The sequence below is a fragment of the Salmo salar genome, chromosome ssa25, assembly GCF_905237065.1.
Source record: "Salmo salar chromosome ssa25, Ssal_v3.1, whole genome shotgun sequence".
NCBI classification, from domain to species: Eukaryota; Metazoa; Chordata; class Actinopteri; order Salmoniformes; family Salmonidae; genus Salmo; species Salmo salar.
In genome coordinates, this window is record NC_059466.1 from 20,114,547 (window position 1) to 20,142,329 (window position 27,783).

The 27,783-nt window shown below is 41.3% G+C and overlaps 3 protein-coding genes across 7 annotated transcripts; all 3 read right to left on the bottom strand.

Moving 5' to 3' along the window:
- Positions 1–337: 337 nt before the first annotated feature.
- On the bottom strand, positions 338–7,762 carry LOC106586300 (putative methyltransferase DDB_G0268948). 3 transcript variants are annotated; one of them, XM_045707303.1, is made up of 8 exons: positions 7,489–7,626; positions 6,051–6,176; positions 4,757–4,972; positions 3,658–3,818; positions 2,974–3,187; positions 2,595–2,695; positions 2,128–2,265; positions 338–699 (listed from the first exon to the last, which is right to left on the bottom strand). In XM_045707303.1, exons 3-8 carry the CDS (start codon positions 4,865–4,867, stop codon positions 609–611), a joined length of 816 nt encoding a protein of 271 aa, XP_045563259.1. In that variant the 5' UTR covers positions 4,868–4,972; positions 6,051–6,176; positions 7,489–7,626; the 3' UTR covers positions 338–608. The 3 variants fall into 3 exon arrangements, with proteins under 3 accessions (XP_045563259.1, XP_014028916.1, XP_014028917.1); XM_014173441.2 differs by lacking the exon at positions 6,051–6,176 and having other exon boundaries at positions 7,489–7,762; XM_014173442.2 differs by lacking the exon at positions 6,051–6,176 and having other exon boundaries at positions 4,757–4,954; positions 7,489–7,656.
- A 6,639-nt stretch (positions 7,763–14,401) lies between these two features.
- LOC106586297 (putative methyltransferase DDB_G0268948) lies at positions 14,402–18,994 on the bottom strand. Of its 3 annotated transcripts, XM_014173435.2 has the most exons (8): positions 18,800–18,994; positions 18,334–18,496; positions 17,451–17,672; positions 16,465–16,625; positions 15,816–16,029; positions 15,432–15,532; positions 14,981–15,118; positions 14,402–14,762 (listed from the first exon to the last, which is right to left on the bottom strand). In XM_014173435.2, exons 3-8 carry the CDS (start codon positions 17,559–17,561, stop codon positions 14,672–14,674), a joined length of 816 nt encoding a protein of 271 aa, XP_014028910.1. In that variant the 5' UTR covers positions 17,562–17,672; positions 18,334–18,496; positions 18,800–18,994; the 3' UTR covers positions 14,402–14,671. The 3 variants fall into 3 exon arrangements, with proteins under 3 accessions (XP_014028910.1, XP_045563261.1, XP_014028908.1); XM_045707305.1 differs by lacking the exons at positions 18,334–18,496; positions 18,800–18,994 and having other exon boundaries at positions 17,451–17,683; XM_014173433.2 differs by lacking the exons at positions 18,334–18,496; positions 18,800–18,994 and having other exon boundaries at positions 16,453–16,625; positions 17,451–17,683.
- A 943-nt stretch (positions 18,995–19,937) lies between these two features.
- On the bottom strand, positions 19,938–22,183 carry LOC106586299 (putative methyltransferase DDB_G0268948). Its single transcript, XM_014173440.2, has 5 exons — positions 22,015–22,183; positions 21,354–21,567; positions 20,967–21,067; positions 20,518–20,655; positions 19,938–20,299 (listed from the first exon to the last, which is right to left on the bottom strand). The coding sequence occupies exons 1-5, from the start codon at positions 22,131–22,133 to the stop codon at positions 20,209–20,211; spliced, it is 663 nt and encodes a 220-aa protein (XP_014028915.2). The 5' UTR covers positions 22,134–22,183; the 3' UTR covers positions 19,938–20,208.
- Between the last annotated feature and the right edge of the window lie 5,600 nt (positions 22,184–27,783).

Here is a 27,783-nt window from a genome sequence, read left to right on the forward strand (position 1 = left end):
TTGAACCCATGCATACAGCATATTAAAAGAAACCAACAGAAAATCTGGGGCAGTATGGCTGCGTTTAGACAGGCAGCCCAATTCTGATATTTTTAACAATCCCAAACACATCTTTTTCAGACCTGATCAAAAGACCAATTAGTGAAACAAATATCAGAATTGAGCTGCCTAAGTATCAAGTGTCTCACATTAGGAGTGCTAATCTTGGATCACATACCCCCTTGACCATGTTATATTTTTCATTGTGATCTAAAAGGAAAAACTGATCCTAAAACACACACTCCTAATATTACTCTGAAACACTTTATACAGCCCTGAAGTTAAATAATGTTCAACATTTACAATTGTGTCTGCAGACACATTTTATTGTCAATCTCAGGCAAGGAAGATACTAAATGTGGCAAGCATTTTGGTAATGATATTACTAAGGCTAATAGTTTACTCTACATTACAATGTATAAAAGAAATGAGACAAAACCAAAGGGACTTCAATGACATCTTATGTGAACAGAATACTACTACTTCTATTAACAACAGCTTAAACATGATTGACACAAGCTAAAGACACATCTGTCTCCACACAAACACATTCACACTATAAAGAGTGTTCACTCTGGTTTAGACGCCAGGACACAGAAATACTCCAGCGTCACTTCAATGAGTGTGTCTGGTGATGTGACTCCCATCTCCTTCAGAAACCTGCAACAATATGACATCAATACATTTTATAAAATAATTCCATGTGGGATGGACCAGAAAAGTGGCATTAAAGTAAATAAAATAATTATTTGTTCATTTCCTCATACATTTTTTTGTTCATTTAATCTTTAGAGTCTAAGGGGGGGGGGGGGCTAATCTGACAGATGGAATTGTTTTAAATTGGTCATACCTATGGATCATTTAGCTATTTGATTGAGAATTTTAGGACCCCTTTAAGTATATAAAAAAATTATATGAATATGATTTGATAAAATATTTATTTTTGGAATTGTCTACTTAAACCGATAGAAACGCATTGAACAACATTCGTAAATGGCAAAAAGGACTGTCAAAAAATGTAGCAGAAGAAATAAGGTTTTGAAGTGTTTGTCCTAAATCTAAGAGATATAAAAAAAAACTCAGGTATTGCGCCTCCTGAGTGACGCAGCGGTCTAAGGCTGGAGGCGGACTCCCGATCACGGCTGTATTGACCCAGCGTCGTCCGGGTTAGGGGGGGGTTTGGCCGGCGGGGGGTCTTTACTTGGCTCATCGCGCTCTAGAGACTCCTTGTGGCGGCCGGGCGCCTGCAGGCTGATCTCGGTTGTCAGTTGAAAGGTGTTTTCACCAACACATTGGTGCTTCTGGCTTCCGGGTTAAGCGGGCGGTTGTAAGGAAGTGCGGTTTGGCAGGTCATGTTTCAGAGGACGTGTGACCCGACCTTCGCCTCCCGAGTCCATCGGGGAGTTGCAGCGATGAGACAGGGGAAAAGGGTGTAAAATACAAAAACCAGAATAATAATACAATAAAATAAAAAAATTAAATCTGGATTTTTTTTCTTATTTTTTACACATATTTAACCCATTTTTTGGGGTAGGTACAAAACTACCTGCACACTTCCATCCGTTTTTTTAAACCGGTACTGGTTACCTTCAGACGAGTCCCGTGACACTTGTGGGCGTCCATTAGTTTGTAGCCCAAACAGTCCGGACGTTATCAAACAGAATTTAGCACAGACGGTACTGACTTCAGGACGAGTCTCCTGGCACTTGTGGGGGTCGTAGAGCAAAGCGTAGAACACCATCGTGAGAGTGAGAGTCTATCCATACAGTGGTCAATAGTTTGTAGTTCAAACTGTTTGGACGCTACAGATTATTTTCGGGATGTCTCATGGTCTGACAAACACCGCTCTAGCTCTGTCACCTTTCACTGCAGATGCGGAAGTGTGACACTGGCGGATGCGTTGGATTGAGACGCATCCAATGCAAAAAACAGACACAGTATCTCTAGCTGCAACAGACTGACACACCGGTTTGTCATTCGACTCCACCGGGTTAATTAGTTAATTAGCTAATTAGTTCATTAATTCATCCATTCAGTCATTCATCCATTCATTCATTCATTCATCCGTTGATTGACCAGGGTTGTTACCTGTCGAGTGTTCTCTGCAGCAGTGCGGTGGCAGCATCAGGCTCGGCCCTCTGGAAGGCCTGGTACGTGGAGAAGGACTCCATGAAGCCCACTATGTTCCTCACTGAGATCTGCTGCTTCAGTGGGATACACTCAATCCTGAAAGAAGAACAGATACCCACACTGTTGAACTGAGAGGAGAGTCATAGTGGATACCCAAAGCTCCCAAGGGGGCCAAGAGGTTTAAGTCAAGTAAGTCATAATATTGAATACTCCTGCAGTTTATTGAGTACAACATTTGATTTTGACCACCTGAGAGTCACTAGGTGTGAGTACATTACTTCTGTATGTATGCATGTATGTACAAATGTATGTATTTCATTCTCAAATAGAAACTCGGAGACACAGGGTCAAAGTCACACCATGAGAAATGTTTTAATGTGTAACAGGCTGTTCTACTGGGTTCCCACAGAGGCTGTATGAGTTACCTCTCTTTGTCAGGGAAGGGGATAGCAGCATAAAGCTCCCTTAGTTTGGTGTTGGACACTGCTACCTGTGTGCTGGTGTATGGTAACAGCACCTTCTTGAACTGGGGATAGCAAAGTAAAATCTCAGTCAGGAAACAGTCAGGAAACATGGTACTTATATCAAACAAAGAATTGTGAGGGTGATCCCATGGAAATTAAACTATTTTTCACAAGAGAAATGTGTCAATATGGCAGCAAACAAACATTTTGTAAGCATACTGTATATGAAAACAATTGTACTTAATACCCAATGAAAATAAATATATGACACACTAAACCGATTAAGTGGCATTGGTTTGTCACCATAAAAATAGAATATCATTCTAGTTCTGTTTGTCACCTCATCACAGATGTCAGTGAGTCTGTCCCCACATGAGCAGTAATGGAGTCTGAAGTTATCAGCAAAGCCAAGCAGAGCCATGCAGCCGCAAGGCTTCAGGACCCGGCCTGCCTCCAAGAGGAACCGCTGCTGATCAAACCAATGGGCTGCTGAGGCTGCAGTCAGTAGGTCCACAGAACCATCCGGAAACGGCAGCTCCTCTGCTGTCCCTTTCCTGTACAGTAAGTATTAAGACACAGCCACAAAATGGAGGATTTCTACATAAACTAACGTATTAACTAGGGGCCTATTGAAAGTGGGGAGATACTGCTGACCTTTGTGCTGAGTGTAATTGACCGTCTCTGCAGATTGTCATCAGTTTCTTTTTAAACAACATACACATTGGTTTTACTAGCCATACACGTTGGTTTTACTAGCCATACACGTTGGTTTTACTAGCCATACACGTTGGTTTTACTAGCCATACACGTTGGTTTTACTAGCCAAGTGTGGACCAAAACATTTATTCCCATTCAAAATCCTATTATCCCTAAATCTAACCAAACTCTAAAATAGCCGTTTTTGTTAATGTATGGGGAATGGCAAAATGTCCCCACTTGTCACATTTTCCTTGTTTTACTATCCTTGTGAGGACTTTGACCTCAAAAGGATAGTAAAGTTAAACACACACATACATTCAAATACCTGTAGGTGATGTTGTTGAACCCTGCCACTGCCCTGGCCTCCTCCAGTTGGCACTCACTAATGTCGATGCCCACCACCTCCTGGAAGTGTGGGGCCATCAGGCGTGAGTTCTGCCCCGTCCCACAGCCCAGGTCCACAGCTAGAGCATGAGGCTGGGCTTTCTGAAGAGAGGGGACCAGTGAGACACTATATAACTAGCCTTCACTAAAGGAGAGTGATAGAGTATATGTGATGATCAATACAGATAATATACACAACTGTTCTAAAGTTTGGGGTCACTTAGAAATGTCCTTGTTTTTGAAAGAAAAGCACATTTTTTGTCCATTAAAATAACATCAAATTGATCAGAAATACAGTGTAGACATTGTTAATGTTGTAAATGACTATTGTAGCTGGAAACGGCAGATTGTTAATGGAATATCTGCATAGGCGTACAGAGGCCCATTATCAGCAACCATCACTCCTGTGTTCCAATGGCACGTTAAGTTAGCTAATCCAAGTTTATCATTTTAAAAAGGCTAATTGATCATTAGAAAACCTTTTGCAATTATGTTAGCACAGCTAAAGGGTTTTCTAGATATTCCCTAAAACAATATGCCGTTTCATGCTACATTAGTCATTTACAACATTAACAATGTCTTCACTGTATTTCTGATCAATTTGAAGTTATTTTAAAATGGACAAAAAAAATTGCTTTTCTTTCTAAAAACAAGGAAACTTCTAAGTGACCCCAAACTTGTGAACGGTAGTGTGTGTGTTATTATATAACACTCTGGTCTTTGCTAAATAGGTATTTCAAGCTTACGGTAATAACGTAAGATAATGGATGACAGTTTAGTGACCTATTGTCGCAATACTCAAAAGCATTTAGAAACAGGAAATGGTTTAGATAATGTTTATATCTGATTTAAAAATGTCATAATTCTGAAATATTTTGCAATAAACATGAAAGTAAAAAATGCCCTCAGACACTGTGTGGAAGCATTACACCAAAGACCTATCTTAGACAACCTAAGATTTGTCTTAGCTGCCAACTGTGCAAGTCTAACGTCATGTAGAAGACAGTCTATAACAGTAATATTATCTTTTCTTGGCACACCTTCCTTTCCAGGTACTGCAGGATGATGTCTCTGATCTCCTCTGGGGGTACAAAGCGGTACCTCTGGTAGATGGAGGCATGGTGTTTCTCCTCAAACAGCCGGTGGGTCATGGTGCTCTGCTGTCGTCTGCTCCGCTAGCCTAGTGCTCCTTCCAGCTTGCAGTGACTCAGCAGAGACACAGAGACACAGACACAGATCTGCTCCTTTACTAGGATCTGTCAATCATTACATGGAAGGAGGAGAGATACTGTATATAAGGAGTAGGACAGAGGCGTCTACTGGTAGTAGTCGCTCAGTCACATAGAGGAGAGGTTTAAAGAGACACCTGGGCTGCTAAGATCAAATAACTTGTCACCTCTTGACAAATTGCAAAACACTGATTTGTGTGTGATGTTCTTGTGTGGAACGATGTCCGATAAGGGCCACATGCGGACATGCCTATAGATAAACTAGTGGTTTAAAACATCTCATACATATTTCCATTTTATAAAAACAGTCAAAACGCCTGGCAAAGGTTTTATGCATGTACTGCATGCATTTATACTGAACAAAAATCTAAAAACACGCCGTGCAACAATTTCAAAGATTTGACTGAGTTACAGTTCATAAGGAAATCAGTCAATTGAAATACATTTATTATGCCCTAATATATGGATTTCACATGATTGGGAATACAGATATGGATCTGTTGGTCACAGGTATCTTACAAAAAGGTATGGGCGTGGATCAGAAAACCAGTCAGTATCTGGTGTGACGACCATGTCTCATGCAGGGTGACATCTTCGCATAGAGTTGATCAGGCTGTTGATCGTGGGATGTTGTCTCACTCTTTAATGGCTGTGCGAAATTTCTGGATATTGGTGGGAACTGGAACACGCTGTCCTACACATCAATCCAGAGCATCCCAAACGTGCTCAATGGGGAACATGTCTGAGTATGCAGGCCATGGAGGAATTGGGACATTTTCAGCTTCTAGGAATTGTCTACAGATCCTTGCAACACGGGGCCGTACATTATAATGTTGAAACATGAGGTGATGGTGGCGGCTGAATGGTACGACAATGGGCCTCTGGATCTCATCATGGTATCTCTGTGCATTCAATTTGTCATCGATAAAATGCAAATGTGTTCATTGTCCGTAGCTTATGCCTGCCCATACCATAACCTCACCATGGGGAACTCAGTTCCCAAGGTTGACATCAGTAAACCACTCACACACACGTGGTCTGCGGTTGTACAGCCAAATTTTCTAAAATGACATTGGAGGATTATGGAAGATAAACATTAAATTACCTGGCAACAGCCCTGGTGGAAATTCCTGTAGTCAGCATGCCAATTGCACGCTCCCTCAAAACTTGAGACATCTGTGGCATTGTGTTGTGACAAACCTGCACATTTTATCGCCAGCACAAGGTGCACCTGTGTAATGATCATGCTATTTATTCAGCTTCTTGATATGTCACACCTGGCAAGTGAATGGATTATCTTGGCAAAGGAGAAATGTTCACCAACAGGGATGAAATCAAGTTTGTGCATTTGGAAAATGTCTGGGATCTTTTATTTCAGCTCATTAAACCAACACTTTACATGTTATGTTTACATTCTTGTTTAGTGTAGATTATGCATTAAGACCAAAATTGTCAAACTAGACTGGGTCCTATGATGCAGCAATTAGGTTATCGAACAGAACATTGTCTAAACAATAGCAAAACAGAAGAACAAGTACAGACATTTAATTCGTCTTCTGAAAGTTTGCAATGAAGTTATACGCAATTGTAATGTCAAATATAACAAAATCACCTTACACAATGTAATGCAGCTTGTAAAGCTGTTTCTCATCTGAAAATTTCACCACAAGCAACATTGCCAGGACTGGTTGGTCTTTTAGCAGGTAGGAATACGAGACAATATATCCACAGGAAAGTAGAATTCAATAATATTTTCAAACCACTGGTAGTGCCTGAAACATGCAAACAGGATGAAAATGCATGTAACCCATGCATTGACATTTGCCGAGATGGTGCACGTGTTCACATGGTTCTGCACATCCTTCAGATGATAGAAATGTGAATACACTACCAACAACTTGAAAAGTTGATGTCATTATACTTTCCTGCGGATATATTGTCTCACATTCATACTGGCATAACTGATACATTTACGAAAGCTCAACACCCCTTGAATATGGCCGGTGTCAGTAAACCTCGGTGAAAAGTCGCAATTAAATTGTTGCCAGCAGCACAGTAACCAATGCTCTGGATAACATGAAAACAGCCTAGCCAGTCTGTTAGGGCAAGTAAAATGGTCAGAGTGAGGTGTTCTCTCATGTGTCTGTAAGTAGCGTTAGCTAGAAAGCTAGCCAGTTAGCTTGGCTACTTGACTGCGTTGTTTGGGCAGAACGCCCAGATCAACATTACTCCTCGGCCAGAGCGTCCACTGTGCACTCTGAACACATAGAGCGAAATGCTCTGAATTTACGAACCGACAATATGATAACATTCTGAAAATTAGAACGTCAAGAGCGCACTCTGGCACTCCAGATTGAATTTACGAATACACCCTCAGTTAGGTGGACGTAGGTACAGTAGAGCGTGGCAAGGATAAGGAGACTTGCAACAGATAGCGAAAACAATTGCTAGTTACATAGCTAGAAGATACTTAACGTTGATGAGGTTAGTTATGCGATATAAAAAAATCACATAAACTAGCTAATGTCTGCACGGTTGTTTACCTGCTGTCTCACAGAAAGCGCTCCGTCCACACCCTAAGTAACGACACTCGGAAGCAAGCCTCTGGAAGTAAACTTCAGTCGCCAAACAACCTCACGAATATATAAAGACAAATGTTAATACTGAAACGTAAAAATTTCTTATTCGATGAGGTTTAACGGCGATTGGCATCCAACAAATGTTGCATTACCGCCACCTACTAGACTGGAGTATAACTCATAATTTTCTTTAAAACATACAAATACCCTACCATCTAACGCTACACTCACAACAAATAATAAATACCATACTCCACTATTTAGTCCTACTTCAGGCCAACAGCCTGAAAGGACACACCCTGACAGGCAACTACAGTCTTCGAGGGCCTGATTGGTGTCAACCCACTGTTCCCCGGGCGCCGAAGACGTGGATGTCGATTAAGGCAGCCCCTCGCACCTCTCTGATTCAGAGAGGTTGGGTTAAATGCGGAGGACACATTTCAGTTGAAGGCATTCAGTTGTACAACTGACTAGGTACCCCCTTTCCCTACTCACAGCATTATTTTCAGGATCCCTCCCCCTTGACCCATCTTCCTCTACTTTCTTCACTGCCTCAGCATATGACGACTTCTGCACTACTCTAACCCTGGAAACCTCAACCTGCCTCTCTCTCACAGGACATTTCTGAGCCCCAGCCCCACGGGCACCCCTACAATTAACAAATACCACTACTTTTCCCAATGCTACACATTCTTTTGTCTCACGCCCTTCTGCACACTTCTCACACCTAGGAACCTCCCTCCTACACACTGCTGCCACATGCCCATAAGCTTGACACCTGTAACAACGTAATGTATTCAGCACAAAAGCTTGTACAGGATTATTGCTATATCCTAACATCACTTTGTCGGGCAAAGACTCAACATCAAAACTCAAAAGAACAGACAATAACTATTCTGTTTCTCCACTCACGCCACCCTTTCTGCGTTGCACCAAACAACGAGCATCACAAACACCGGGAATCTTCCCCTTCAGTTGGTCAGCTTTCACATTTACTTCTACCCAGTAAACACGCCTTTCAATGGCGCCCTTTTCTTGAGAGCAAAACAATTCTCATCTCTCGCCCGCATTCGTTTAACACGGAGCACCTGCTACCTCTGACCAGCAGAAACACAAACAATTATCACAAGACCACTTCTGGTTACCTTTACTGATTCCACATTACCCAACTCTGTTTTCACCCACCCTGAAACCACACATGGATCAGCCAAAAGGCAAGGATATACTTTTTCCACAACTTCATCTACTGTCACAGACTCATCTTTATCCTGACCCTCAGTGCAAGCCTCGGGCTCTGAGAACTTCACCACACCTACCACCTTCGATACTTCACCCTCCCTCTCTCTTAGACCTCCTCTGCCGCTCTTGCCTCCATTCCTCCTCCGTATTCCAAGTATAATTCTCCTTATGATAATACTGCACTTCTCCTGACATACATCTTGTTCTTGCCTTGTCAAGAGATGCGATTTAACCAGCTGTCACAATCTCCGTACAATCAGCGTGAAGCCCTTGGGATGTAGCGCTCAACAGTGCATCCCACTTGTAAAGCCAGCTGTAACAATTCTGCTGCCAGTGTCATTAAAGGAGGTGCAGGAATTGTTTCGTTCAATACTGTTGTCCGGCCAAATATCAAATGAAAACATTAGTTCTGCTAGACAAAGCAAAGAAAATAGGCAACACAGTTGGTCAAAATAAGTAACACATTATTATGTTAAGTTACGTGAAATCGCCCTAAGAATTGTTTTGGAAATTATGGTTTCTAGTTACATACCATGTAAAAGTTCCTATTAGACTAAATCAAAAGCCAAACCAAAGAGACAACATTTTACTTTTTGTTATTAGAAAAAGAAACCTTGCTTCTCCCCACCCATTCACAAAAGCTTACAGCCTCAGCTAACTTCCACACACTGGAAATTAACCAAACCTCACAATGCTACATAAGCCCTACTATATTCACACACACTGACACAAGACTTGCAGTGTTTGGGTTTCTGTACCAATTAGCCTATGTCAGTTCTGATGCCCAAGCAACAGTGCCCTCTTGCTCTGCCTGTCAAGGCCCGCATTTGGTGTCTCATGAATGGTGCTTCACTGTCTGTTAGTGCCAAGTGATACCTTTTTTGTTTTACCCAAGTGTTACAGGCAGCAGAGCTAAATAAAAACTCAGAGATTATGAGCATGAGACAATGGGAGCAATCCACGATCCAAAATAAACCTAAAAATAAAAAGTTCCGCGAGCCAGCACTGCTTTTCTATGTTGTTTTTGCCACTTGTTGGAATCAGATGAAGATGTTGGAGAGCAGTGTTGTTACACTTGGAAAGATGTTATCAGGAGGCTGGCCAGCCAGTTCCTCTTTGCATTTCATATCATAGGGCATCTGGAGCAGAGAATCCCTCAATCCTGAACCGCTCGTTCTAACAATGACACAATGGTCTTCGGCTACCCACCCTTTCCAAAGGGATAATTTCTTCAGCAAGGCTGCCACCCTTAGTATTCATTTTGGGAATGCTGATAAGAAGGGCCTCAGGGCAGTAGCTGAAATAACTTATTACTTCTTATCACTAAAATCCCTATTTTTCCATATCTGGCATGTGAACATTTAAGCATCTATAGGGTTTTCAGCAGTGTTCAGGCATTTCAGTCATTGCTGAAGTGAGGATTTTTTGTCAGTGTCTGATTAATTGCCATCCACTTCCATGATATACAGCCACAGAGCAGGCTAGGGGTCAGATTTATTATACATCTTTTGTTTTTATGTGTCAGCATTATTCTGTAGACTCTGAGGCCCCAATGACATTAAATATCCCAGAACTGAGGGTGTATCTATACATTCTTTACTCCTGTGGTCTGGTCCTGGTCTGGACTCATTCTGATCACCTGGTGTGACTGTGGCTCCAGAAGTGATGTGGGACTTTTGTCCCAGCTTGGCCCCCTTATTCAGAGAAAGTATGGATGCGAAACAACCCGCTGTTCCCTGCCCTATATCACACACAAACACACAAGCACGCGCACACACACTTTCCATGCTTTGAGTGGGTGGACATCCGGCACAGCACACTACTTATTTTGGTCCAGGAGTGGAACCCACTCTCTATTGAATGTTCTGGTTGACTATATTTTACCAAACATTGTGATGGACTCAAGGCATATTTTCCTAAGGCAATGTTATTTACTGTTTCTTCTGTGAATGTTTCTACAGATGGAGGTAATTATGTCCCCCGCTATGCCCATACAGGTAGGACAAGCTCCTGTGAAATCCACTCTCTCTACATCTTACCACACACACAGATACACACATGCAGGCTTACACACACACACACACACACACACACACACACACACAAAATGAAAACCCATGCTGGAAAGTAATCTAAAGAAGCTTGTATCCATGAAGCAAAACCTCTAGAGACTGAAAGTGCTATGCTAGGTACTTTTCCCAGTATATACTATTCCCTCTGCTTTGAGGCCCAATGTAAGGAATCAATGTCCTCCTGTCTCAGTGACAAACTGGGTCATTTGGTCTCTCGAGATTACTCCTCCGAGGGATCCTATTCTATCCACACACACACACACACAAACACACACACACACCTCATATCACAGGCTGTGTTTGTCTGCTTGTGAAGTACGTAAAACTGGAGCCAGAAAGACAAACTATATTAGATAAGATACCACTCATTGGCAAGCTTTAGTAATATAAATGTACACAGTAATAACAACTTCCTTAATTTTTCCTCATTAACTAAATATTGAAGTTTCCACAGGGGACACATCATAGTCTCAGTCATCTGTAGCTAGTCCTCTGGCTTGCAGGCTAGCAGGTAGAAATACCTGACTCCGACCACAACCTCAGTCTCTGGGGAGGTCACCTCCATCACAGCCAACAGTCTGAAGAGGACAGAGAGAGATGTTAGATGTAACGTTAAATGATGCCTTTACATTTCATATTATTCTGTACATACATCTGGGGAAGTTCCATTTAGTAAGATATGTTACGTTTCATATGGTATGTATTAATTTGTGGATGTCCATCACCCATTTCGTATTATATGTTACAAATTACACTTCTTGTTATATGTTATGAATTTACAAAACGTACAATAGTTACGAATTTGCAAATTGTATGATATGTTACGAATTCTAGCTAGGTTGCTAGGTTGCTAACATTAGCTAGCTGGCTAACGTTAGCTAGGCTAGGGTTAAGGAAGGGTTAGCTGAAAGGGTTAAGGTTAGGGTTAGGGGAAGGGTAGGCTTACTGTGTTATGTCTAGTCTATGAGACCTGGCTGTTCATCCACACACACTCTTGCCTAGACACAACTGTTCAACACAGAATGAGCAATGAGTTGGGGCCCAGGCAGAGGTTACGATAGGACACGAGGGCAGCATAAAACTGATGAGATAAAAAAAGACAAATGCTGTTGAAAAACACACAACAAATCTACTGTATGAATTGAGAATTTGTACATAACAATCAGGGCTACATAATACAGGCTATACTGAAGTTATTTGCTAGCCTAGTCTCAGATCTGTAGTTATTTGCTAGCCTAGTCTCAGATCTGTAAAGTTATTTGCTAGCCTAGTCTCAGATCTGTAAAGATATTTGCAAGCTTGGTACCAGATCTGTTTCTGCTGTCTTGCCAACTCCTAATGTCATTGACACGATAGGACTTGGCAAAACATCAAAAACCGATGGGAACCAGGCTAGAATTTGCACACGACTTTGTGGTTTCGTTCTTGAGATATAGTTCAGATGGCACTGTTCCAGAATAGTATCAGTAATTGTAGCTTTTATATTTGCTCACTACAGGAAGACATGCACGAGTTTGAGGAGACAAGGGTCCCATTGTCCGGTTTGGCTCTTGGCCTAATTTCACTGTGTCCCCATCAACAAAGGACTTTAACCCTACAGTCCCCTCTCCCATCACACTGTTGTTCTGTTACTAAAGGCAAGACTGTTCTGAGTCAGATGGACTTGGTAAATCCATGTCTATTCACCCTGAATGAAATTATTTTGTACCTACAAATCTTGTAAGTCTCCTTATAAAAAACGTATTCTATGACTGTGATGTAAAGAGAGTTTGAGTCCACATTAGTGTTACTCAAAACAAAACATGACCCTCCAGTCTAGTCCACCTTCCTCCTCTCCCCTCTGTGGTTGGCTCTGACCTGTAGGAGATGTTAGGGGCGGTGACTCTGACCTGTAGGAGATGTTAGTGGCGGTGGCTCTGACCTGCAGGAGATGTTAGGGGCGGTTGCATGCTCCAGGGCCACCTCCAGCTGGGCAGGGCTCACGTCGGTCCCCAACACCGAGGAGAAGTGAGGAGGCCAGGAGCACAGTGCCCTGACCCGACCCACAGCCTACATCTACAACCAGGTCAAAGGGCTGCATGCCCCTCTGTCAAACAGGACAAATCCCCATCACACACCTGTATGAGACATTATTAGTACATGTGCACATTTTAAGGCAGGAGAAAGTATATTTACAATCTTTTTCTGCTGCAAAAACATTAAAAAGCTGGAATGAAACACGCATTGATATAATTCTGTAATGTATTGCAATAATATTTGCCTTTATAACAATACTGAACAAAAATATGAATGCAACATGCAACAATTTTACTAAGTTACAGTTTATATAAGGAAATCAGTCAATTGAAATACATTCATTAGGCCCTAATCTATAGATTTCACATCCCAATTCTATGGATTTCACATGACTGGGCAGGGCCGCAGCCATGGGTGGTCTTGGGAGGGCAGAAGCCCACCCACTTGGGAGCCAGGCCCAGCCAATTAGAATTTGTTTTTCCCCACAAAAGAGCGTTCGTTATTACAGACAGAAATACTCCTCAGTTTCATCAGCTGTCCGGTTGGCTGGTCTCAGACAATCCCGCAGGTGAAGAAGCCAGATGTGGAAGTCCTGGGCTGGCGTAGTTACATATGGTCTGCGATTGTGAGGCCGGTTGGACGTACTGCCAAATTCTCTAAAACAACGTTGGAGGCAGCTTATGGTTTGGAAATGAACATTCAATTCTCTGGCAAAAGCTCTGGTGGAGATTACTGCAGTCAGCATGCCAATTGCATTCTCCCTCAAAACTTGAGACATCTGTGGCATTGTGTTGTGTGACAAAACTGCACATTTTAGAGAGTATTTATATTGTCCCCAGCACAAGGTGCACCTGTGTAATGATCATGCTGTTTAATCAGCTTCTTGTTATGCCACACAGGTTAGGTGGATGGATTATTTGGGAAAATGAGAAATGCTCACTAACAGGGAAGTAAACAAATTTGTGCAAAAAAAATACAAAAGCCTGATGAGTTCAGTCTCCTTACTCAAATAAAAACCCTATTCCAACTGATCACTGAGCCATAGATCAACAACAGGCTTTGTACTGAGCTGCACTACCACTACCTCACTGAAAGAGTTAATCATAAACAGTCAATGTCTGAAGGACTGGTCCAAGAACCGATTAAAGGTCTTCTCTCAGTTTGCATAACGTTATGAATTTGGTTGAACCCATGCATACAGCATATTATTATTATTATTTTTTTTAAAGAACATCTGGGGCAGTGTGGCTACATTTAGACAGGCAGCCAAATTCTGATGTTTTTACATCAGATCTTTTCACATCAGATATTTTTCACACCTGATCTGATTGCTCAAAAGACAAATTAGTGAAAAAAATATCAGAATTGGTCTGCCTGTCTAAACGCAGCCTAAGTATCAAGTGTCTCAGACTAGGATCAGATCCCCGCTGGCCATATTATATTTTTCATTGTGATCAAAAAGGCAAAACCGATCCTAAAATCCACACTCCTAATATTACTCTGAGACACTTGATACGGCCCTGAAGTGAAATAATGTTCAACATTTACAATTGTGTCTGCAGACATTTTATTGTAAATCTCAGGCAAGGAAGATACTAAAGGTGGCAACCATTTTGGTAATGATGTGACTAAGGTGAATAGTTTACTCTACATTACAATGTATAATAGAAAAGAGCAGACAAAACCAAAGGGACTTCAATGAAATCTTATGTGAACAGAATAATATTTCTAATACAGCTTGAACATGATTCACATAAGCCTAAACACAAACTTAAGACACACCTGTCTACATACAAACACATTCACACTATAAAGACTGTTCACTCCGGTTTAGATGCCAGAACACAGAAATACTCCAGCGTCACTTCCATGAGTGTGTCTGGTGATGTGACTCCCATCTCCTTCAGAAACCTGCAACAATATGACATCAATATATTTTATAAAATAATTCCATGTGGGATGGACCAGAAAAGTAGCATGGATGACATTTTGTATATATTCGTTCATTTCTTTCTTAATTTATTTGTTCAATAATTTTTTATTATCTCATTAGTTCATTCATTCACCCATAATCCATTCATCCATCCATTCAGTCATTCATTCATCCGTTGATTGACCAGGGTTGTTACCTGTCGAGTGTTCTCTGCCGCAGTGCGGTGGCAGCATCAGGCTCGGCCCTCTGGAAGGCCTGGTACATGGAGAAGGACTCCATGAAGCCCACTATGTTCCTCACTGAGATCTGCTGCTTCAGTGGGATACACTCAATCCTGAAAGAAGAACAGATACCCACACTGTTGAACTGAGAGGAGAGTCATAGTGGATGCCCTAAGCTCCTAAGGGAGCCAAGAGGTTTAAGTCAAGTAAGTCATAATATTGAATACTCCTGCAGTTTATTGAGTACAACATTTGATTTTGACCACCTGAGAGTCAATAGGTGGGAGTACATTACTTCTGTATATATATATATATATTTATTTCATTCTCAAATAGAAACTCAGAGACACAGGGTCAAAGTCACACCATGAGAAATGTTTTAATGTGTAACTGGCTGTTCTACTGGGTTCCCACAGTATGAGTTACCTCTCTTTGTCAGGGAAGGGGATAGCAGCGTAAAGCTCCTGTAGTTTGGTGTTGGCCACTGCTACCTTTGTGCTGGTGTATGGTAACAGCACCTTCTTGAACTGGGGATAGCAAAGTCAAATCTCACCAGTCAGGAAACATGGTACTTATATCAAACACAGAATTGTGAGGGTTTGTTGATTCATACAGAAGATCCCATGGAGGTTAATCATATATTGTTCACAAGAGACATGTCTCAATGAACAAACATTTTATAAGCATTCTTTACATGAAAACAACTGAACTTAGCACCCACTGAAAATAAACATATGACACACTGAGCCGATTACGTGGCATTGGTTTGTCACCATAAAAATAGAATGTCATTCTAGATCTGTTTGTCACCTCCTCATAGATGTCAGTGAGTCTGTCCCCACATGAGCCGTAATGGAGTCTGAAGTTATCAGCAAAGCCAAGCAGAGCCATGCAGCCGCAAGGCTTCAGGACCCGGCCTGCCTCCAAGAGGAACCGCTGCTGGTCAAACCAATGGGCCGCTGAGGCTGCAGTCAGTAGGTCCACAGAACCATCCGGAAACGGCAGCTCCTCTGCAGTGCCTTTTCTGTAAGTATTAAGACAGCACCAATCATTGAGGATTTCTACATAAACTAACATATTAACTAGGGGCCTATTGAGAGTGGGGAGATACTGCTGACCTTTGTGCTGAGTGTAATTGACCGTCTCTGCAGATTGTCATCACTGTTCATTTTTAAACAACATACACCTTGGTTTTACTATCCAGGTGGGGACAACATTTCTTATTCCCATTCAAAATCCTATTTTCCCGAACCCTTAACCCTAAACCTTAACCCTAACCCCAAACCCCTAACTAAACCTTAATCTAACTCATAACCCTTACACATAACCTAACCCCTATGCCTAAAATAGGATCAACAAAATGTCCCCACTTGTCAAATTTTTCTTCTTTTACTATCCTTGTGAGGACTTTTGGACATCAAAAGGATAGTAAAGTTAGACCACACACACGTTCAAACACCTGTAGGTGATGTTGTTGAACCCTGCCACTGCCCTGGCCTCCTCCAGTTGGCACTCGCTAATGTCGATGCCCACCACCTCCTGGAAGTGTGGGGCCATCAAGCGTGAGTTCTGCCCCGTCCCACAGCCCAGGTCCACAGCTAGAGCATGAGGCTGGACTTTCTGAAGAGAAAGGACCAGTGAGACACTATATAACTAGCCTTCACTAAAGGAGAGTGATAGCTAGTGATAGAGGAAATGTGATGTTCAATACAGATATATATGTATATATTTTACACGCTGGTCTTTGCTCTATAGGTATGACACATTGCATGCTGAATTTCAAGCTTACGGTAATAACGTAACGGCTGTCGGGAGAGAGTGTAGACCAAGGCGCAGCGGAGTTAGTGTTCATCATGATTTTAATGGACGAAAGAACACTATACACAAAAACGAGACCACTGACAGCCAACCAGTACTGTCAGGTGCAATACGTAACAGAAACAATTACCCACAAAACCCCAACGGAAAAACAGGCACTTATGTGTGACTCCCAATCAGCAACAACCAACAACAGCTGTGCCTGATTGGAAGCCACACGGCCAAAATCAATGAAACAGACAACATAGAAAATGAACATAGAATGCCCACCCAATGTAACACCCTGGCCTAACCAAAATAAAGAACAAAAACCCCTCTCTATGGCCAGGGCGTTACAGATAATGGATGACAGTTTAGTAACCTATTGTCACAAGACTTAAAAGCATTTAGAAACAGGAAATGGTTGAGATATATGGTTTCTACATCTGATTTAAAATGTCATAATCCTGAAATGTTATGCAATAGAGGGCATTTTTTACTTTCATTTCTATCTCGGACACTGCGTGGAACCATTACACCAAAGACCTATCTTAGACAACCTAAGATTTGTCTTAGCTGCCAACTGTGCAAGTCTAACGTCATGTAGAAGACAGTCTATAACAGTAATATTATCTTTTCTTGGCACACCTTCCTTTCCAGGTACTGCAGGATGATGTCTCTGATCTCCTCTGGGGGTACAAAGCGGTACCTCTGGTAGATGGAGGCATGGTGTTTCTCCTCAAACAGCCGGTGGGTCATGGTGCTCTGCTGTCGTCTGCTCCGCTAGCCTAGTGCTCCTTCCAGCTTGCAGTGACTCAGCAGAGACACAGAGACACAGACACAGAGACTGATCTGCTCCTTTACTAGGATCTGTCAATCATTACATGGAAGGAGGAGAGATACTGTATATAAAGGGGGGGATAGAGGAGGCTACTGCAAGTAATCACTTAGTCACATAAAGGAGAGGTTAAAATATCTACTATGACAACTGGGCTGCTAATTTCAAATAACTTGTCACCTCCACTATAGGAGATGGCAAAACATTAAAAAACCGATGGGAACCAGGCTCGAATTTGCACACGACTTTGTGGTTTCGTTCTTGAGATATAGTTCAGATGGCACTGTTCCAGAATAGTATCAGTAGTTTTAGCTTTTATGTTTGCTCACTACAGGAAGACGTGTACGAGTTTGAGGAGACAAGGGTCCCATTGTCCGGTTTGGCCCTTGGCCTAATTTCACTGTGTCCACATCAACAAAGGACTTTAACCCTTCAGTCCCCTCTCCCATCAAATTGTGGTACTGTTACATAAGGCAAGACTGTTCTGAGTGAGACGGTATTGGTAAATCCATGTCAAATTCACCCTGAATAAAATGATTTTGTACCTACAAGTCTACTAGGCCTACTTATATAAAAAAAATCTTTCACTGTAATGTAAAAAGAGTTTGAGTCCACGTTAGTGTTACTCAAAACAAAACATGACCCTCCAGTCCAGTCCACCTTCCTCCTCTCCCCTCTGGGGTTGGCTCTGACCTTTAGGAGATGTTAGTGACGGTTGCATGCTCCTGGGCCACCTCCAGCTAGGCAGGGCTCACGTCGGTCCCCAACACCGAGGAGAAGTGAGGAGGCCAGGAGCAAGGTGCCCTGACGCGACCCACACCCTACATCTACTGCCAGGTCAAAGGGCTGCATGCCCCTTTGTCAAACAGGACACATCAACGTCACACACACATGTATGTGACATTGTTAGTACATGCAAACATTTTTAAAGGCATTAGAATGTAAATAGACCATCTTTTTCTGGTGCAAAAACATTAAAAAGCTAGAACGAAACATGCATTGATATAATTCTGTAATGTTTCGCAATAATATTTTCCATTGTAACTATTTCACATCCATAGAAGACTGTAACCATTTAATCTGAGCATGCATAATCCATGATATTTGATTTAGGAAAACCAAGTCTGTATAATGTGTAACAGGTGTATGTCACTCCTACCTTTCTCTTCAGGAAGAACATGACCTCTTCAATGAGCTGAGACTCTGTATTTCCAGTAGGAGGCAGCATGCTCCTTACCTTCAAACAGATGATGGGCCATCCATGTCACTGAGCTATACTACAGGAGAAAACAACACAGGAATACAATGGTATTCACCAACCCAGAAAGAGACCTGCTTTTCATAAAGTTTTTACTAAAACTCCTGCAACCTCTCTTTCTCACTGGGTTGTGGAGGCTACGTTAAGGAATGTGATCACACACACCCTACAACACTCATCGCAGGAGATTCCCTTTCTTCACAGGGCCAGTTCCAGGGAAACCACTAGGTGCTTGGCCAGGCTAGTATGAGACAGGCCCCAGATAGAGAGAGGAAGGGGCAGTGCAGCGGATTCATGGGGATGTGGGTTGTTTGCTAATGAGGCTGGGCCAGGGTTACATGGGGTCAAAGAGAGCTGTGTGCTGTGTCAGAACCAATAAGACGTCCCATGGAGATGGGATGGGGGAAGGATCAGAAACTTGTTTTCCTATGAGGTGTTTTCCTTGTTGTGATTGATGTGGGAAAATACAAAAGCCTGATGAGTTCAGTCTCCTTACTCAGATAAAAACCCTATTCCAACTGATCACTGAGCCATAAATCAACAGGCTTTGTACTGAGCTGCACTACCACTAGCTCACTGAAAGAGTTAATCATAAACGGTCAATGTCTGAAGGACTGGTCCAAGAACCGGTTAAAGGTCTTCTCTCAGTTTGCATAATGTTATGAATTTGTTTGAACCCATGCATACAGCATATAAAAAATAAAATAAAAATCTTTAAAACATCTGGGGCAGTGTGGCTACGTTTAGACAGGCAGCCAAATTCTGATGTTTTTACATCAGATCTTTTCACATCAGATCCTTTTCAGATCTGATCTGATTGCTCAAAAGACAAATTAGTGAAAAAAATATCAGAATTGGTCTACCTGTCTAAACGCAGCCTAAGTATCAAGTGTCTCAGATTAGGATCAGATCCCTGCTGTCCATATTATATTTTTCATTGTGATCTAAAAGGCAAAACCGATCCTAAAATCCACACTCCTAATATTACTCTGAGACACTTGATACGGCCCTGAAGTTAAATAATGTTCAACATTTACAATTGTGTCTGCAGACATTTTATTGTAAATCTCAGGCAAGGAAGATACTAAAGGTGGCAACCATTTTGGTAATGATGTGACTAAGGTGAATAGTTTACTCTACATTACATTGTATAATAGAAAAGTGCAGACAAAACCAAAGGGACTTCAATGAAATCTTATGTGAACAGAATAATATTTCTAATAACAGCTTGAACATGATTCACACAAGCCTAAACACAAGCTTAAGACACATCTGTCTACACACAAACACATTCACACTTTAAAGAGTGTTCACTCCGGTTCAGATGCCAGAACACAGAAATACTCCCTTGTCACTTCCATGAGTGTGTCTGGTGATGTGACTCCCATCTCCTTCAGAAACCTGCAACAATATGACATCAATATATTTTATAAAATAATTCCATGTGGGATGGACCAGAAAAGTGGCATGGATGAGATTTTGTATTTATTTGTTCATTTCTTTCTTAATTTATTTGTTCAATAATTTTTTATTATCTCATTAGTTCATTCATTCACCTATAATCCATTCATCCATCCATTCAGTCATTCATTCATCCGTTGATTGACCAGGGTTGTTACCTGTCGAGTGTTCTCTGCAGCAGTGCGGTGGCAGCATCAGGCTCGGCCCTCTGGAAGGCCTGGTACATGGAGAAGGACTCCATGAAGCCCACTATGTTCCTCACTGAGATCTGCTGCTTCAGTGGGATACACTCAATCCTGAAAGAAGAACAGATACCCACACTGTTGAACTGAGAGGAGAGTCATAGTGGATGCCCAAAGCTCCCAAGGGGGCCAAGAGGTTTAAGTCAATTAAGTCATAAAATTGAATAGTCCTGCAGTTTATTGAGTACAACATTTGATTTTGACCACCCGAGAGTCACTAGGAGGGAGTACATTACTTCTGTATATATATATATTTCATTCTCAAATAGAAACTTAGAGTCACAGGGTCAAAGTCACACCATGAGAAATGTTTTAATGTGTAACTGGCTGTTCTACTGGGTTCCCACAGAGGCTGTATGAGTTACCTCTCTTTGTCAGGGAAGGGGATAGCAGCGTAAAGCTCCTGTAGTTTGGTGTTGGCCACTGCTAACTGTGTGCTGGTGTATGGTAACAGCACTTTCTTGACCTGGGGATAGCAAAGTAAAATCTCACCAGTCAGGAAACGTGGTACTTATATCAAACACAGAATTGTGAGGGTTTGTTGATTCATACAGGTGATTCCATGGAGATTAATTATATATTTTTCACAAGAGACATGTCTCAATAAACAAACATTTTATAAGCATTCTTTACATGAATACAACAACTGAACGTAGTACCCACTGAAAATAAACATATGTCACACTAAACCAATTAATTGGCATTGCTTTGTCGCCATAAAAATTGAATGTCATTCTAGATCTGTTTGTCACCTCCTCATAGATGTCAGTGAGTCTGTCCCCACATGAGCCGTAATGGAGTCTGAAGTTATCAGCAAAGCCAAGCAGAGCCATGCAGCCGCAAGGCTTCAGGACCCGGCCTGCCTCCAAGAGGAACCGCTGCTGGTCAAACCAATGGGCCGCTGAGGCTGCAGTCAGTAGGTCCACAGAACCATCCGGAAACGGCAGCTCCTCTGCAGTGCCTTTTCTGTAAGTATTAAGACAGCCACAAAATGGAGGATTTCTACATAAACTAACGTATTAACTAGGGGCCTATTGAAAGTGGGAAGATACTGCTGACCTTTCTGCTGAGTGTAATTGACCGTCTCTGCAGATTGTCATCACTGTTCATTTTTAAACAACATACACCTTGGTTTTACTATCCAGGTGGGGACAACATTTCTTATTCCCATTCAAAATCCTATTTTCCCGAACCCCGAACCCCTGACCCTAAACCTTAACCCTAACCCAAAACCCTTAACTAAACCTTAATCTAACTCCTAACCCTTACCCATAACCTAACTCCTAAGCTTAAAATAGTATCGGCGAAATGTCCCCGCTTGTCACATTTTTCTTCTTTTACTATCCTTGTGAGGACTTTTGGACCTCAAAAGGATAGTAAAGTTAGACCACACACACACACACGTTCAAACACCTGTAGGTGATGTTGTTGAACCCTGCCACTGCCCTGGCTTCCTCCAGTTGGCACTCGCTAATGTCGATGCCCACCACCTCCTGGAAGTGTGGGGCCATCAAGCGTGAGTTCTGCCCCATCCCACAGCCCAGGTCCACAGCTAGAGCATGAGGCTGGACTTTCTGAAGAGAGAGGACCAGTGAGACACTATTTAACTAGCCTTCACTAAAGGAGAGTGATAGCTTGTGATAGTGTAAATGTGATGATCAATACAGATAATATACAGCACCAGTTAAAAGTTTGGACACACCAACTCATTCAAGGGTTTTTCTTTATTTTTACTATTTTCTAAATTGTAGAATATTAGTGAATACATCACAACTCTGAAATAACACATATGGAATCATGTAGTAACCAAAAAAAATCTTAAATAAATGTCACGACTTCCGCCGAAATCGGCTCCTCTATTATTATTGTAACTTTGTGCTCATTTTTGTGACTGTTTCGCGCCTTGCACTTTTTCCCTTTGGCTGGAGGTTTTGACGCAGTGGCGTCCATCTGTTTATTTGCCTCTGCCCAAATAAAGTGTACGCCTGTTCACAACTCTCTGCTCTCCTGCACCTAACTTCTCCTCCAGTAGTGCTCACCGTGACAGAATTTCACACCACCCATGGAGTCAGCAGGAGCCGGTAGCCCGGCCCGAGGAGTCGAGGAGCACATCCGGGAACACGCGGCAATGCTGCAACATCTCGGTGCCACGATGGATCGCGTTGTCCAGACCATGGACCGCTGGGAGAGACAGGAAGCCTCGACCAGCGCAGCCGGGGTTACCTCTACCCGTCCCTCCTGGATCCAGTCCCAGTGGGATGCGTCTCTCCCTTCCCAGGGAGTATGATGGGACCTCAGCACGGTGCCAGGGGGTTCCTATTACAACTGCATCTATACCTGGCCACCGTTCAACCAGCTCCCTCGGGAAGGGAGAGGGTGTCCGCCCTCGTCTCATGCCTCTCGGGGAGAGCTCTGGAGTGGATTGTCATTTCTCTTTGCTCATTTGAGCTGTTCTTGCCATAATATGGACTTTGTCTTTTTCCAAATGGGCTATCTTCTGTATACCACCCCTACCTTGTCACAACACAACCAATTGGCTCAAACGCATTAAGAAGGAAATCAATTATACAAATTAACTTTTAACTAGGCACACCTGCTAATTGAAATGCAAAAACGTAAAAACTACCTCATGATACTAGATGGGAGAATGCCAAGAGTGTGCAAAGCTGCCATCAAGGCAAAGGGTGGCTACTTTGAAGAATCTCAGATATATAAAACATATATTGATTTGTTTAACACTTTTTTCATTTAGATTGTGCATTTAAGACAAAAGTTGTGAACCTATGTAACGGTCTTCATCGTCCTCAGATGAAGGGGAAAAGAAATCAGACCAAAATGCAGCGTGGTAAGTGTTCGTCATTTTAATGTACAACTGAACACTAAAGGAACAAGCAAAACAAAAGAACAACCGAACAGTTCCGTCAGGTGCAAAACACTAAACAGAAAATAACCACCCACAAAGCCCAAAGGAAAACAGGCTGCCTAAGTATGACTCCCAATCAGCGACAACGATGTACAGCTGTCCCTGATTGAGAGCCATACCAGGCCAAAACAAAGAAATACAAAGCATAGAAAAAAGGACATAGAATGCCCACCCAAATCACACCCTGACCAAACCTAAATAGAGACATAAAAAAGGCTCTCTCAGGTCAGGGCGTGACAACCTAGACTGGATCCCATGATGCAGGGATTAGGTTATCGAACAGAACAGTTTCCTGAACAATAGCTTAAAACAATAACAAGTACAGAAACGTTTAAATAGTCTTCTGAAAGTTTGCAATGAAGTCATACTCAATTGTGATGTCAAATATAACAAAATCACCTTCCAAAATGCAATGGAGCTTGTAAAGCTATATGTGTTTCTCTCTCAGCTGAATATTTCACGTAAGCAAAGTTGCCAGGTCCCTCTCACAGTATTACCGGAAGTGTGCCCAGATTGTCCAAATAGCCATATGCATGCTGGGGCCTCAGTGTTAACCCTTGACTGTCCAGAATATTGAACCTATTGTAACCCTTGCTGATCCAGAGCATGTATAACATTGGAGATGTTTACATTTAAATTTACAGTAATTACGTGATGATAAGCAAGTGATTTAACCCCCCCCCCCCCCTAGAAGCATGACTAAATGACCAAATAATTTCTAGAGGGAGTGAATGGTGGAATGTAGTGATGACAAACCAGCAATATAAGACAACATATAGGGCCATAGAAATAGGAAGGAACTGCACTGAATTTATTTGCAGCCTTTATGTTTATTTTTATTTTTTATGTTTATTTTTTGTTAGATTATTTTTCATTACATACACTTGTACAGAAAGATAAAGAAAATAATTATAAATGCTGACAATAAACATGAAGTTACAGTAGCTTTCAGTTTTATGTGTCCATGCCTTGATAGTTCAGATTTTAGTGCAATGTAAAATCTGTGTTCCATCATGCTGCTCATAATAGCGTCGTTCCACCAATTTGCTGCATTTTAGGAGTGTAACTTGGTTTGATTTCACCTCATTTTAACATTCTTTCATAAATAGCACATGTTCAACTTCATATAAACACTTTTACCCATCTCAAGAGGTTAAATAACAAAATGACTATAGTAAGTGACTGTTAAAGGGGCAATCAGCAGTTGATACATTGTCATGACGTTGGCCTCTTTTGGTACAGGGAGGACAGTTGACCCCTCCCTTTTGCACCACCACCCCCTACCTTCCCCCCAATCCACCCTGTGTGTAAAGGGTCGTAAAAACTCTAAAATTCCAGGAGAGTCTCTGGCCACATGGCCCATAGAGAGACACAGGAAATTCTTCCAACTCATAGAATTGGAGAGCCAAGCGACATTTTGTGTTCTGGAGAAGGTATGGAAGATTGGTGAAGAATCCAGCTACGAACTGATCCGCTTGGTACAATTTTGTGATAGTCAGAAGAGACAATATAGCCATGTTACCATAAAACTGTTTATATAATAGCATCATAATGGTTGTATAGAATGTATTAATAAGGATAAAGCTTTTGTAAGACATTGAGATGCTATGTACTGATGTAATGTAATAGAATTGTATTTCTGTAACCAAATCTAACTCAGTCATAGGCACGCCCCCAGGGACCCATACAGGACCAGGCGTCATTTGACAAGCCTGTTCTATGGGCACTATAAAACACCCCCTGATTTACATTTCTTCAGACCAGGCCTACACTCTATGGCCAGAGGTTTGACCATCCAAGTACTCTACTGAAAGTGAACTATACCACGTGGTTGGTTAACTTTTAGACTATCGAGACCGACAGAATAAGAACAAGTCTTTGATTATAATTATTAGTCTGCAGCTAAGTAAATTATATCATCGAACGCGAAGACCAACGAAACAACCATTCTATGACGACATTAATGAATGTCGCTCTGAAAGATCCATTCTAACCGAGAGAGAGAGAGAGAACGCGGACAAAACTCCACAACAGAACAGAACTCTCGAACAAGGATCACGACGACACATGAGCGTAAATATATATTGATTGCAATTGTTCCCGAATGAGTGAGCCTTCAATTGTCAATTGTTAATATTAATGAACTCTGTGTAACTTCTCAGCTGACCGTTTATGACCCATTGTCTAACAGACCAGCCATGCTTGTTAGCCATTAGGGTACATTACTATACCAATCCTTTGTGACGATAATTACTGTTTGTATGTTTTTCTGTTAATTACTTAGTGTAGTAAATAAATGATTTTAAGACAATTGATGTATGGATGATTTTAGTAAAGACTGGGTTCGTGCAGATACAACAATTTACGACGTTTGGAATGAGACTGGACTAGAGGTAAAACACACCATTTAAACCAGAAGATAATCGGCCTATATAATAATATAGGAAAGTTATGTTAGGAAAATTATAACTTTGTAATCTGAATATTCTCCTTGGTGCCCCGATCTCCTAGTTAATTACAATTAAACGATTAATCAGTTTAATCGCGTGATAATAATTACAGGGAGTTAATTGATAAACATGTCTTCCGTTTAATGGTACCCAAAGACACGACAACATCTATTTTTGGACTTGTAAATTAATGATATGTACCTATTGATTCTTGAAGAATATAACTTATAAATTCCTCATGAACTTAGTTGAACTGTCATACACCATCAGAACCCAAGATATAACCTTGCTCTATTCCAATGTTTGTAAACAAAGTACATTTTAACAAACACTATATAGCCTCAAAACACGGTTAAACGATCATTTTGATATTTGAGAGTGGTTACAGTTCTCCAGCCCCATCCCTTAGCTTTTTACTGAAACAGGGGCGGGGAACAGCTTTGTAATTGCTTCTACTGCTGATTGCCACTTTAAGTGGCAAATAAAGTAGCAGGGTTGACCGTAACAGGGTTGACGATTTAATTATTTATCTTAAAGTTTCACAAAAATTGCTAAATTGTTAAAAAAAATTCTAGCCTATCTATCTATGGGTAACAGAGTTGACATGTTACGCTCGACCTGCTCAGTTTTCCACCACAAAACACTAGCAAATTGCCAAAAATATTACAACCAGCTCACCTGCTTTCACACTAGGATTTGACTATGTTCAATGTTAAAAATATATATATATTATAGTTTCACCATTTTAGAACGACAGTTCAGTTCACGTAAAAGGGTTGACTTTAAAATGAAGGACAGACGTAAATGAACCACTAATCACATGAAATGAATAATAATCTTCGGAAATAACTTTGTCAAAGCAACAAATGACTAGGGTTTTACAATTATGGTGAAAACAGAGATGACTATGATGATGACTATGAGCCACAGCTCAATAAGAATACTCTGGTGTATTCTGCTGGCATGTGTATTGGGCTATAATCATGGAATTTCTGCAGAAGTGAAGTCTCAGTTCATTGAATAAAACCTTCTAGCAATACAATTTCATTATTTGCTGAGGGGGGTCTTAAAATAAGTGTCCAGGGAAAATCTCACTGTTAAAAGTTCATATTCTGTTAATACCCAAATAATGTTATTGACTCATCCTTTACTCGTATTTGTGGCCAAAGCATAAATTGGAGAATGGACAGTTACTTTAAGAGTAATTCTTCCAAAGCAAAGTTTCAATAATTTTGCCATTCAAGTGGCCGGTCAAGTGATAGCATATGTCACTGAGGATTACTGTATAAGAAGTACATCAGTACCAAGCTGTTCTGCTAGGTTCATCTCCAGAGTTGCAGTTCAACGTCATCTCACTGATGTTGGAACTCTCTCTATACAGAGCGTAGGGAGGATTCTTTCTATCTGAGAAGACATAATAAAATATACATATTGCTATTAAAAGCATGCCCTGATTTATCCGTTCAACAAGAAGAGAAAATATAAGAAATTAAGAAAATGAAAAAAACTATAAGACATTTGCTGAAAATGTTACTCTAAAAACAAGGAAAACAATACTGACAAAAAATCTGTATCATCTACAAAGCAAAATAGTGATAATAGTAACTTTTATACAATTTCACAAGATACAAACAACACATTTTTCAAAGAGATAGGAAAATGTATTATTCACCATTTATGATATTCAGTGTGTTATAGACATAGAATATATCCATTCTGTAATAATATCTCCCCTGGCTGTGCTGATCAACGTTGTGCATGTTCATGTAAGTAGGATTGTTGTAGATGTGGTGTTAGAAGTAGCATTTC